At 40.0% G+C, this 13786-nt stretch overlaps 1 protein-coding gene across 1 annotated transcript in view; it reads right to left on the reverse strand.

Moving 5' to 3' along the window:
• The window catches only part of SLC44A5 (solute carrier family 44 member 5), a 126359-nt gene extending 113421 nt beyond the window's left edge, over positions 1-12938 (reverse strand). The window contains exons 1-2 of the mRNA XM_037132819.2: positions 12851-12938; positions 12541-12589 (exon numbers count right to left, since the gene is read on the reverse strand). Of these exons, the coding sequence (XP_036988714.2) occupies positions 12541-12589; positions 12851-12938 (137 nt within the window). The remainder of the gene's footprint in view (positions 1-12540; positions 12590-12850) is intronic.
• Positions 12939-13786: the final 848 nt, after the last annotated feature.

A 13786-nucleotide genomic window follows, 5' to 3' on the forward strand; every position in this document is an offset into this window, starting at 1 on the left:
ATTTCATACACCTGCTCAGCCCCCTTTCCTCTCAGCTCCATGTTCCATGCTGTTTCTAGCCTCCTCCTTCCAGTCTAGCTGAACAAATTGGTTTTGCTTGGTAATGGTGATCTTGTCTTTAAGCTGCCACATAAAAGATGCCTCCTTTGACGGCATGATCCTTCCTTCTTAAATAGTGTTCAGGATCCTCCTAATGTGTGGAATGCCCAGGGTATGGCCCCCCAGCTCTAGCTATCTCAGAATCTTCTGGTTCACTTAATTTAGGTATCTAATTTGTGTCTAAAAATCATTATGCTCCATCAGAACAGTGGCCACTCTTTAGGTTCCCTTAAGTCTCTTTAAGACTAGAATAATATTCTTTATATAGGAAATGTATAAGGTATATATTCTAGATTAATAATATATGAATGTTCACTTCCCCACTTTCCATAATGATTGCTTAATTCCTTCTCCTCTTAGTCCTCATACACTTGGGTCTCCCACCATTTCCACCACTTGCCATCCTTATCTGACGACCTGACCAAAGCTGTCTCAGCAATGAAGTGGGCACCTTACTGGAGGTGGCCAGTAAGTTTTGTTAGAGGAGCAGAAGAATCTGGGATCAAAATAGAGTTTTCTGAAGAAAGAAGAAACTAGAACATGGCAGTGAATGGTGTGGAGATGACCCAGAGCACTGAGGCATTACATGAGGAAGCCATAAGAATCTGTCTTTTCATCACCTGAACTGTTGACAGTCAGCACCTCTACCCTGTGTCCTGCTTAGCATCTCGCAATATGGATTAAGGGCCCTTGTTCCCGCCAAAGCCCAGACTGTCCAATTGTGTTTTGGATTCCATCTTCAGGATTTTATTTCTTTTTTGTTGTTGTTGTTGTTACTTTATTACTTTTTATTTTTTAATTTATTTAATTATCGTTCAAGTACAGTTTTCTGTTTTTTACTTCCATCCCAGCCCACCCCCCAAGTACTCCCCAGCTCCCTCCCATTTCCACCCCCCTTAGTTGTTGTCCATGTGTCCTTTATACTAGTTCCTGTACCTTATTACTTTTTAAATTTTTATTTCTTATTGCTGTTCAAATGCAGTACTACATGTTCCCACCATCACTTTCCCCCACTGCACCCACCTCCACCTCCCCCCTCAACACTACCTTCCTTTGGCTTTGTCCCTGGGTCCTTTCCACATGTTCCTGGATGCATTACCCCTTTCCTCTTGCATCATCAATAAAAAGGGGGTCATCTCCAGCACCACTCACTACAAAGTTCTAGTATCTTCTTTCTTCAGAAAACTCTATTTTGATCCCAGATTCTCCTGATGCTCTAACGAAACTTACTGGCCACCTCCAGGTGCTGACTTCATTGCTGAGATAGCTTTGGATGAGGTCACTGCTGACTTTCATGTTGCCAAATTTTTATATTGGTTGACTTCTTAAAGTAGTCAACACAGTGTTAAACAATACAACTGTAAGGATAAATAAAAAACAAGCTCTTCTTGTAACACCCCTTTTAGCTTCCACATTTTATTCTTCGGATTTTTCTCCAAAATCACTGGGTGCACCTTCAGTTGCCTTGGCTGGATCCTCTACCTCTGCTTGACCTCCAGATGTCAAATCCTAAGTTTTGTCCTTGGCTGCATCTCCACACTCCTACGTGACCTCATCCAGACACTTGACTTCATATATTATGTATATGTCGAAGACCCCTGACTCTCAATCTCTGTCCCTCACCTTAGTCTTCGCTGAGCTCAGGACCGACATATATAGCATCGCCACAAGCATACCCATTTGACATCTCAAACAACACAGACAGAACAGAAGTCTGCACCAAAAATATGCTTCTCCCCCAGGCTCTTCATTCTTCACATAGAGGTCCATCATCTGCTCAGGTGTTCAAGTCATAAACCTAACAGTTATCTTTGGCTCCTTGCTTTCTCACACCTCTTATATCAATAAGTATATCACGCCTCTACCACACGGCAGACCTTGAATCTACCCACATCTCTCCATCTCCACTAACATCGCCTTAGTCTAGGCCACTCTTCACTTAGTTGACTGCAAACATTTCCTGCTCCTGCACCTGATTCTTAAAAGCCATTCTCCACCCAGCAGTTGGGATAGGTTTTCGAAACATATATCAGATTAACCCACTGCTCTACTAAAATCTTCCCATGGCTTTTTTTTTTTATCACATTTACTATAATGTGCTTGCAGGGGTCTCCCAACAACCCACTCCCCAGGCCCCGTCCCCATCCACCATGCTGCATATACACTGCCCTTTCATTTTTAAAAGTTTTCACCAGAGGATATATTTATTGACTTTACAGAGAGAAGAATGGAGAAAAAAAAGACAGGGAGAGAGTGAGAGAGAAGAAAAAACTTCAACCTGAAGGAGAAATAGAAGATCAGTTGCCTCCCCTGCATGCCCTGACTTGGGCTCAAACCCACAACCTTTTGGTGTAGGGACAACACTAACCAGCCAAGCCATCCAGCCAGGGCCACACCGTCCCTCTTTCTATTCCTTCAGCATACTAAGCCTCAGTTTCCACCTTGGAGACTTCACATTTCGCTGTCCCTTTATCTAAAATGCTCAATCTTTTCATAGTTGGCTCCTCTTTATCATCTGAGTATGATTTCCATTGTCACCTCCATAGAGACATCTTCCTTCACCATCAAATCTGTTCATTCTCTCATACAAATACCCAGCTAGACACTCACCTTACCTTGTTTTATTTTCCCCCCTTGTACTTATCTCATGAAACTCTCCTGTTCATTTCTCACATGTTGTCTGCCCTGTCCCTTCTCTTTTCCAAGAAAACATGTACCTTCTCTATCTTTCTCCTCACTGTGTCTCTAATGCCTGGAGGGAATAAGGCATGTAATACATGGTCAACAAATATTTGTTGAGTGAGAATTAATGAATATTAATCTTCATAATGGCAGCCATGCCCACCACTGAGAGCCAGACCCTTTGTTCTCTTCTCCATAGCTATACCTCCCTCACTGAGCTGGAAAGTCTCTTCAAATCATCTGTCTCTCCTATTACTCATTCATTCCTGGAGAAAAAGGATATTCTAATAATACAAAGGATATTCTTTGTATTATTACCAACTAGCACAAAGGATATTCTTTGTATTATTACCAACTAGCACAATTCTTTTCACATAGTGAGGTGTATTATAAATATTTGCTCAAGAAATAAAGGAAAACAAGAATGGGGAGGAAGGAGGGCGATATAACCTATGAATACACACAAGGATGACCCTCAAAAGAGGCTGAATAATGGTCATAGCACTAGCATATTGGGGGCAAAAGAGTGACCACATATAAGTGATGCTTCACTGACAGGTTTGAATTCTAGAACTTTAAAATTGTTATTTAAAGTTCTTGCTGAGATATCACCCAAATCCTATACCATTTTCAGATGACATTAGTGTCATTTGAGCATTCCAAATTCTAAATGTGCTGCTCAACTAATAGGAAAGTAGTACCAGCATTCTCTGAACAATTTGCATTGCTAAGGCTTATGGAATACATCTCATACTATTTTCCAATCCAAGTGACCTCAGAGGACAAGATGCTGTACAGTGTGGAGCCATGTATGCCGTGTCAAAGCAGGTCAAAGATTTGCAGATCCCAGTTCAAATAGTTCTTTTTATTCTGTTTACCTCATTCTCTCTATGTCAGAGCAGTCATTAAAAGGTGATGGCCATTTATTTGCTTGACCTGTGATCCAAGTCTAGAAAAATGAAGTTCAAATTGCTACAGCTGGCACCCTGTGATAAAAGCCATGCATTATCTTCTCAGGACATGGAAATAGCATGCCTTTGTTTATTTAATTTTTTCATAGAAAAACTCGCCTGAAAGAGGAGGCAAATAAAAAGTATCTTGACATTTTAAAGCACAACCATGGGGAGGGGGGGAAACCCATACTCTACATCCCAGGAGTACATGCTCTAACTAGTGATGTACTGATAGGGAAAAAAGCCAGGCTTCATCATTAAGTATGTACACATATACAAATGCTGATCCCTGTCCTCCAAGGGAATTACAAAGCAGATGACAAGAGAGTAAATGAGTACCAAAGGCCAGAAAGAATCACAAGTGACATGTACCATATACCATCCACAGCAAAAGTTCAGGAATTTGGTAGAGAGAAGGTGCTCTGAGGCTAGAGTAAGAGGAGATAGAGATCCAGAGCAGGAGCCTGGAGCAAGGAAGGCTACAAGTCTGTGTGACAGTAAGGTGCTTCCCCAAAACTTAGGGAATAGAAAACGATACTGCTTTCTGAGAGTTACACTGTGAAACCAAACATAATTAAAGCAGACATGTATATAGCCACCTCACGGAGATTATGAGCTTCCCGGTGTAGCAAGCCTTGACTTTAAACTTCTCAAATTCACTAACATCTCTAAAGAGAAGTGCACATGGTGATCAAGCCTCCAAGCTCTCTGCCATCCAAGCTTTCTCTAGATTGGGCCTCAAGTCAAATTAATACGAGCATTGAATGTGAGGATTCTGCTCCATTAATAGATAGAACAGGCTAGCAAAACCTGATCCATTAGACATGTGACTTACATAATTTCCTTCTCACTATATACTCATCCAGCAACATTTTGATAATTAGATTTCTTGTATAGTTTGCCTAAAGGGAGCAATGTACTTGTCGGGCCAACAAGAACACTAGGCTTTCTCAACAATTAAATTTCTCAATGTAAATGATTGCATTAGCATTCTAGTTTTATACATCATTCTCCTGTGTGCTTTGTTAGTGCCAGTCGTCACCCTCGAGTTGGAGTAATTCTAGGTCACTGACAAAATCAATTTTCAGACTCTGCAAAAATGTGCATGGCTAGTTTGACTTAACAGAGTTCATTCAAGGTTTAGCAACCCCAGAGAGGAAGAGCCATTTAGGCAGATGTTAAGACAATTTGTGTAGGGATTTTATCATATTAAGGCACTTGGAGTTAATTTTTAGAAAATGGGAATTCATTGGTGGAATATGAATGGGTGTGTGAGATGATCAAGACTGTTACTCATGGGTCCAGTATGTGCTGCTCTATGTAGCAGAGCTCATGGTTTAATTAAGGAGTCAGCCAAGCAAACAGTGAATCACCATACACTATTATAAGTGCACAGAGCACTCTGAGGCCACAAAAGAAGGTACCTATAGTTTACTCCAGAGATGATCAGGGAGCACTTCTCAGAAGAGAACACTTACATATTTTAAAATTAGACTTTAATACTCCTTCAGGTTTCCCCTTATTTGGATACTTTTTTAGTTAAAAGAAATATATCAAAATTTCAAAAAGCTTCAGAAGTGTATTTCTGGCTTTCTATTAACTATTCCTACTTGGATATGCCATAAGCATCTCAAATTAGAGACTTAAAATCTAAATGCATAATGTTCTCAGCCCTTCTTAACCATTCCTGGCATTCCTCATATGTGCCTACTTTGGTGAATGTAACCATAATCCATGTAATTATTAGACACAGTTATGCTAAAATTTTCCTTCTGCCCCCAACACACAATCAGCCCTAAAGCCTTGTAAATTTTTGTCTTCTTATTACCTCCTCGATTTCTTCTCTCCCAGGGCCACTGCCTTATTCTAGACTTTAATCATTTCTCAGCTGGATTATTGAAATAGTTTCCTACATGGCATCCTGCTTCCCTTCCAACTCTTATGGGAAAGACTCAGACCGAACACTGGAGGAAGCGAAGTGGAACCTTTATTATGCATGCGCACCCAGAGGAGGCAGTCTCCAAATTCTGGGCCCCGATCAGTGGGGAGCAATTGCTTATATAGGGTGAGGGGTAGTCTGTCACTTAGACCGTTACTTCTGGTGGGAAAGCAAGAAGCAGCTTACAGAAGCAAAAAGCAAAATGTTATCTTTAGCACCCAGGGGCAATTGTTATCTCTGGTGCACAGGGACAAGCAAGAAACAAAGGAAAACAACAAACCATACACAAGTCATTCCCTGGGTGCTGTGCTATGTTTTAAAATAACTGCCAATTTCCTCTAACACAACTAGCTCCTGTACTTTCCAGTATATCCCTGTTCTGAAGCTGGGATGATAGTTCATTTAGTCATTCAGAAAAGGCATATTATATGTCAGGAGCAGTTGTAGACCCAGGGGATACACTGATGAACAAAACACACAAGGATCTTATTTCTCATACAACATTATGTAATTTGTAAGCAGGAAAAAAAAATCCATCAGTTTTCAGTACCGGTAATACAATAAAGTGAATAAAATTAAACAATGATAGAGTGACTGGGGATGAAGTCAGGCTGTCATGAAGTGGTGTCAGGCAACAGCAGTTAAGAGCTGGAAGATAAGAGGGAGCCAGCCATTCAAAGGACTGGGGGAAAGCACTTCAAGCAGAGAAGTAACAGTTGCCAAGATGGATCCAAGTTCAGAAAGTCCAAGAAATGGAAAGAAGGCAATACTACAACAGGCCAAGAGACAGAGAAGGTGGGAGATACAGTCAGTGCCTTGCACAGAGGGCATTTATGTAGGACCTGGTTTGAGTTTGAGTTTTAATCTGAGTGCAATGGGAAGTTACTGAAAATATGTAAGTAGAAGAGTGCAAGATGTAATTTATGATCTGAAAGCTCACTCAGGGTATTGTTTGGAAAGTGGATTCAAGAAAACCAGGAGTAAAAGAAGAAAGATTGTTCTAGAGTCCAATGTAAAAGTACAATCAGGACATGTGGTGCCACAGAGGAGGGCGACAGTAGGAAAGCAGCAGCAGCTGGCCTGGGGGTACACTGCACAGCTGCCACAAAGACGTGCGTCGCTGCTGGAGTGTATGTGGGAGATGAGAGAGAAGCAGAAAGTAAGGATCTGTAACCTGGATAAAATCAAGTGGATATTGGCCCCATTTCCTTTTCTGATAGAAAAGACTGTGCGGGGAGTTTTAGAGCTCTGGGGTGGGAGTAGAACTCAAGCATTCTGTTTGGCCAAATTAAGTTTGAATAAGTATTATGAATTCAAATAGTGACGTCAAATAGGCAGTTGAATACAGAAATACAGAGGTCAAGGGAAAGGTCATTGGTAGCAATGTAAGCTTGGGAGTCACTGACATATAAACAGCAGTAAAAGTCACTGGCCTAGTCTAAAAGGAGACTAGAGAAAGAGGAGGGTGGAAGGCCAAGAACCAGCACGCCAACATTGGAACACCATGCTGAGGTTGAATAGCCAGAAACGGAGATTGAAAAAGACAAGGAATGAGGTGGGAGAAGCTCCAGATAAGTAGGATGTCAAGGGAGTCCAGAGAACAAAAACACTTAAAAAAGAAGAGGGTAGTCGCTTTTGTCAGTTGCTACTGCAAGATTAAAACAAAAAATGTTACCCGCTGTCCTGGGCCAGAGGAGAGACACTGGTGACTTTCTCAATGTCAGTTTGAAGAGAGTGGTGGGGAGTAAATCTCTGCTGGAGAGAAGGTGAAAAGAAAAAGGAGGAACAGGGACACAAATGTATTTTGCCAGGTATAATGAGCACTTTTTTGCCCAAATTTCTGAGGGAAAAGTAAGGATGTGCATTATACATGGGTAGTACCTGAAATACTTTGTATCTGTTCTTGTGTTTTATAATTATTTGTTACATAAAATTTCTTGTACCACAATATGTTAAAAATAAATGCTAAAATGCCTTTATAATACAAAAAAAACCCCAGGTATCTAAATGTAAAGAAGTAAAAAATTGAATTAAAAAATTAAAATGAAAGATTTTTTCCCTGAAAGTTTGGGCTAAAAACTTGAATGTGCGTTATACATGGCAAAATATGGTAACTAAGTAAACCCCCAAGTGAAAGCAAAAAAAGGGGCTCAGCATCCTTTTGAAGCCTTTTAGAATAAATTCAAACTCCTCGCCTTGGGACACAATGCTCCTCACTAACTGGGTTCTTGCTAAGGAATTTTCCCACCCAGCCTCGCCCTTCCAGGCAAGCGTGGTGTTCTACTTGAGTCGAGCGGAGTCTCTTCCTTCTGACATCAGCTCTCTCTGGGTTACTCTTTGCTCCTTCCGACATGAAGCACAACTCTTACGGGTTCTTCAAAGCATTATCATATCAGGGGAACAGAACCATCTCCTTGCCACATAATTTACACTCTTCCCAGGGCTGCCATTGCAACCTGCATCCCGACATAGTGTTTACCTCACTGCATCGCAGCCTTTGGTTTCACCACAACAATGCCCCCTTCCCTCCTCCAACACACACATACATATCGGGACAAGGGCAAATTTTCAAGCTTGGGATCCTATCAAGGAGGCATGTGTCCTTGGTCTTGCCACAAGATCTTGTACATAGTGTTCTCTAAGTGCTTGCTAAACAAAAGTTTCTAAAATGCAAAACTGATTCTGTCAATTTCTTACTTAAAATTCTGTGATGTGTCCTCAGAGCCTATAGAATAAAATACCAAGCACGCTAATATGTTGTATATGTTGGTGACTGTGCTTGTTCTTACCTCTCCAGCACCACTTCTCCCCTCCTGAGACTGATCCATGCCTCCTACCACTCACGCAGGCACACACTGGGTGTTTGGCTTACACCAGTCCACTACCAGGGCAATTGTTCTCAGGCCTCTGTACTCCTATGCACTCTGCTGATGTTTCTTGGAATGTCTTTAAAAACCAGCTCAAGGGTCACCTCTGCTCTGAAGTTTTTTCATGTTCCTCTTTCGCTACTCATAGCAATGCTAGACATGCTATTCTTTTTTTTTCCAGAGCCCCTGTCAGTAATGCTATTATTGAACTTACCACACTAATGCCTTTATTAACTCCTTTTGCTATTAGACTGCATGTTCCATTGGGCAGGAACGTTGCTTAGTTCATCTTTGTACTCCTAGCACCTAGCACAGTGCTGGGCACATAAGAAACACTCAGTTAATGAATATTTTTCTTTAAATCCTTTGATTTAAGGGGCTTAAACTTTAAAATAGTTTTAAACCTTATATCATTATTTTCATCATTATTACAAATAGTTGAAAGGTAGCAACTTTTTAAGGTACACAAACAGAAAAAGAGGAAGTTCACATACTGGGGAATATAGGGGCAGGCTGCAAATTTTAAAGATGTGTGTTTTTCTAAATCTCCCTGTGAAAAGAAGGCACACTGCTAAATAATTTATTTCATTAGTTAGGCCATTTGCTCCATTCAGAATGAGGTGAAATATTGCCAGGTTTAGAGCATATATTTTCAGCTCACATTTGCATTGCAAAGAACTAGCCATTCAGGCAATTATTTTTTTTTATTTTCTATAGTCCCTCCATATTTTGAGACCACTTAAAAGTTTTCAAAAGAAGGGCTATGAATATAGGCTTCTTATGTCAAATCATTTTATAAGTCAAAATGATTTGTAGCCTCTCCCAGACATTTTTACAACATAGGATCTACATTTTTTCTTGAACTTTGTATGCTTTTTTCTATAACCTTTTCTGCATATTTTCCACAACAGGCTTTGCCTTTAGATATTTAAATCTCCTCTACAATGACAAGAAGCATATTAATTACTTGACCTCAGCAAGAAGCAAATATGAGAACAGCATAAATTTAGGAGACAGCACTGTGTTCTCAATAATTTGAAATGTCCACTTGACCGTGACACTTTACAGTTCACAAGAGCACGTGGTGAGCATCAGCACAGTGCTTTATGTGTGTTGCTAGGTCAGAAGCTGAACTCTCCCTCCTGTGCTTTGGTATTAAAAGTTGAATCACAAAGTCATGGTCGAATTTTATGGTTGAAAAGCACACAGAGGTCATTTAGTCTAACTCCTTTATGCGACTGAATACCCTCTACAACATTCCTAATACATGCCTCTTCATTTTCTCCTTGAACCTTTTCAGGACAATGAGCTTACCACCTCCCCAAAAAGCTCCAGGTAAAAATAAATGCATCTTATTACACTTTAGACAGATTTTCCACCTTCAGTAAGAATAGTTATTTTCAGCATTGGGAAACCTACCAATGTGATTAGTGTGAATTATATGTCTTCCACCTATTTTGTGTATAAGGAAAGGGAAAAAGGCAATTATGAAATAAGCAAGGCTTTCATTTCTATTTACCTGTCTGCCTAGATGCTGCCTCTTTCTAAAAAAGATCTTGAATGAAATGACTTAAAACACCTGGATGCAATAGAGTTATTAAAATAGAAATAGAGACTCAAAGTCCTAAAAAGAAATTCTTGACTCAAAGGCTAATGCAGTTGATGGCACTGAAATTAAATTGGCTCATGGGCTTTCTACAAGTCAATATAAAAGGAGATATAGTGGATTGTATAAAAGAAAGTATACTTATCTAACAGAAGAAAGTATACTAATAAGTGAAAATTTTTGAGTTTCAAGTACGAAGAGGAATTTCTCATGTAAGCATCTTATAAAAAGAGATTTATTTCTTAGTTGTCTACGTGCATTTATTTTGCACTCTAATGTACTGCCAAGAATAGTGCTAAATAGACCCTTAAACAATTAAAACCATACTACCTCAACCCAATATTAACCAATGTTTAGAAAAAAACTTGTTGAATATAGGAGACAAAGCATGAACACTGGATAACTACTTTTCCAAAAGGGGCTGGAAAAATACCTTAAACTATTAAAATTCCCCCACTTTTTTGGTCAATGTTATGGTGCAACAGTTCCATATGTCCAATTTTTAGTATAAAAGAACAAACGAGAAACTGAGTTCATCTCTCATGTGGCATAACCATCATTCCTTCACCTCTCTCAGAAACAACTACACTTGGATGATCATTACGCACACAATGACGTCCTTGTGAACTTAGAGAGGTATATAAAACATGGCGGGCAGCAAGCAGACAGTGTTGTGAGGGTCTGCCTGAACATCTGATAAGATTTTGGCTCTCTTAGAAGGAAACTTATATTACATAAGCAAAAGGTGTTATTAAGGCTAGTCTTGCTACTGGAGGTAATAGGAAAAATCTGGAGTTTCTCACTTGCTCCTTAAACACCCCAAGTATTCTCCCAGAAAGGACATTATAGAACCCTGTAGCCTGAAAAGTTAGCAGCTTCTGTAGTTACCCTTGTGGGTTTACGATACTTTCCCCTGCTCTTGGATTGAGGAGTGGGGGAGGAATGGCCACAGACTGACCATTTCACCTCTGAAGGCCTTTGTGGTGCGTAGCATCAAAAAAGGCCCCAGATAAAAGTAAGTTACTCTCTTCACAGTAATTATAACAATTGTCTAGACTTTACCTGGGCTACCTAGTTCCATCATTAAGTTCTAAATATCTGAAGACAGAGAACGCTCACCTTCTGGCCCATACATGAAGCCAGCCAGGCCTAACTCTGCTTCCTTCTCTTTGTTTAGAAAAGGCATGCCTGTGATCTGTATTTCACCTGTCCAAATGTGACAGCTCATTTCTTCTTCTTTCTCCTCCTGCTGCTCCTATTATTTATATTGTTGTCACTACTACTGTTGAAGAATCTGGATTCCATCTAGCGGTCCCTTCTGGCCAATAAGCTATATTCAATTATCATAGATTACTTATTGTAAAATAAATGCAAGTACAGTAGAAGTAACTTTCATATTTAATGAGGCTATTTGCATACTAGACAACGAAATGTATACATGGTGTTACCATGGAGATAATGGGAGAGATATCAGACTTATGGTAAAGAAGGCATAGGAACACCTTTAAATGAATACCCCAATTCAGACGACCTCGGTTTTTACAGCATTAGAATAAACTGAACACACATTTGCTTAAAACTGGGATGGTATAGGGACATAACAGTAAATGCTACTGCACATGCTGATGGTTGGCAAATGAAGATAAGCATGCTGATCATTATTTCACATCACAGTTTATTATGACATGTAACTGCCAGAAATCAATGTCAAAGCCAAGCTAAAACCAGCTACCAACAGCATAATCTTCTCTTCATTTTTAGCTATTCTATCCTGTAACCCCCACTTTGATTAGCAAGAAGCCTGGGAATAGAGGATAAAAAATAAAAATAAAAGAGGCCCTTGAGTTATTTGATAATTTTTAAATGCCAGGCAACCTTGAGGGAGAATCATCAGTTGAAACCAGCACAGATTTCCCTAGAGCATTTTAAATGATCCTAAAGCATGCATGATGCCTTGGTGACTGTCTCTAAAAAAGCTCTTTGCATCTAGAAACTGAGTAGCACAAATACCTGGTATGAAGAAGTTGGCATAGCAACTCTGCATTTGCGATGGTGAATCACACAGTAAACAGGTACATAAAATGACTACTCAAATGTGTTTACTTCTCCACAAAGTGGTTAAATCTTGTAAAGCATTTTGGCTTCTCTTTTTTGAGAAATCTAAACTCTTTGCTCTAATAACTTAAAGCAGCTCGTTTGCTGAACAGGAGAGGATATGCATGACTCATGGAAAGATTTATTCTCTGTAATTTCCCTGGATAAATAAGGTGACATTTAGGCTAAAATTTTCTCCTTGCAGTAGACATAATTCTCCATTTACTGGCAAATAGTACTAAAAGACAAGCTTTTCTTTGTTTGTTAAAAGAACATATTTCCAGGAAAAGAATTGCTTACCTGTCGGCAATAGGTCCCTTGAAATCTGGATCAAATGTTGTTGAATCACCTGCATTTAAAATAAAGAGATTCTTAAGCATATAAACCAATGAAATGACAAATAAATACAAAAAAATCAGAGTACAGAAAAATCTACTCCTTGGCTAGTCCACTGCTCTGTGCAGTATTGAATTCATTCTTCGGTCCACTGAGACTTTGGTTATGCCTTGGCTATAGCTGTCAATCTTTCTCCCTCGTTCCAGCTAGAAGCAAGACTCAACAGAATTGTGGAGGACCATATTCTATGCTCCCTGTACACATATTTTCTCACTGTTCTGAGTAGCAATATTATAGAGTGCATACCGAGTAGTGAAATTTGAAGCCCTTCCAGACTGCAGAATCGCTTTGCCATCTGTCATCGCCAAGTATTGCTGAGTACTCGTGGGGTGCACAGTATAATAGAGATGCCTGCTTATCCCAGTTCTCCCTGTTTTCTTGGGAGATTAGGCTTTGCTTCAAGAAGCTGCAATATTAGTCACTGGTGTTCTTTGTCATGTTGACTGTATGCCATATACAAATCATTATTATAATACATAAATGTCATTTTTATTGCTTTTTTAAGATCTACTACCATACTCCATGCCATCTGGGAATACGCCTTAGTCATTTATTGTTGCATCATGATTGCTGTGAATTACCCTCGTCTTTAAACTGTACGAGGTACTCTGGGAATGCCCCCCACCAACTGCACGTATACGGCATGGGCAAACCCAGAAATAACTTCTATCAGAGAATCTCTGGCCGAAGGTCTGCATTTTGCAACCCCCAATTCATAACTCTTCTCCCGCAACCTAAGTACTGTTACCCCTTTCTCTAAGACTTTGTCCCTAGGTGAAGGCTTGGTACTGAATTAAGAATGGAATTTCAAAAGGGACTGGAAAAAAAGACCCCTCCACTCACCCTCCCCCAATGTCAGTAAACTAACTTTGCCTGTACCCTATGGGGACATCAGGCCAAGGACTCAGAGTCTCTTTAATGCAATCACAAGTAGATGGGAAAACAACAGGGAGGAAAGGACAGACTTGCGACAGAAATCTAATAGCCAGCCAGTGATCAGATCTTGCACAAAGCAGTTCTGAGGGATACAGACGGTAGATCAGGCACAGTCCCTACCTTGGAGACCTTACAACTGGTGGGCAAGATCCACATACCGGTTCAGTCAACAAATATTTTTTGAGAATATTTATCTACCGGGCCTTGTGTTACA

Source organism: Artibeus jamaicensis, unplaced genomic scaffold, assembly GCF_021234435.1.
Source record: "Artibeus jamaicensis isolate MK-2021 breed Jamaican fruit bat unplaced genomic scaffold, CSHL_Jam_final scaffold_1019, whole genome shotgun sequence".
NCBI classification, from domain to species: Eukaryota; Metazoa; Chordata; class Mammalia; order Chiroptera; family Phyllostomidae; genus Artibeus; species Artibeus jamaicensis.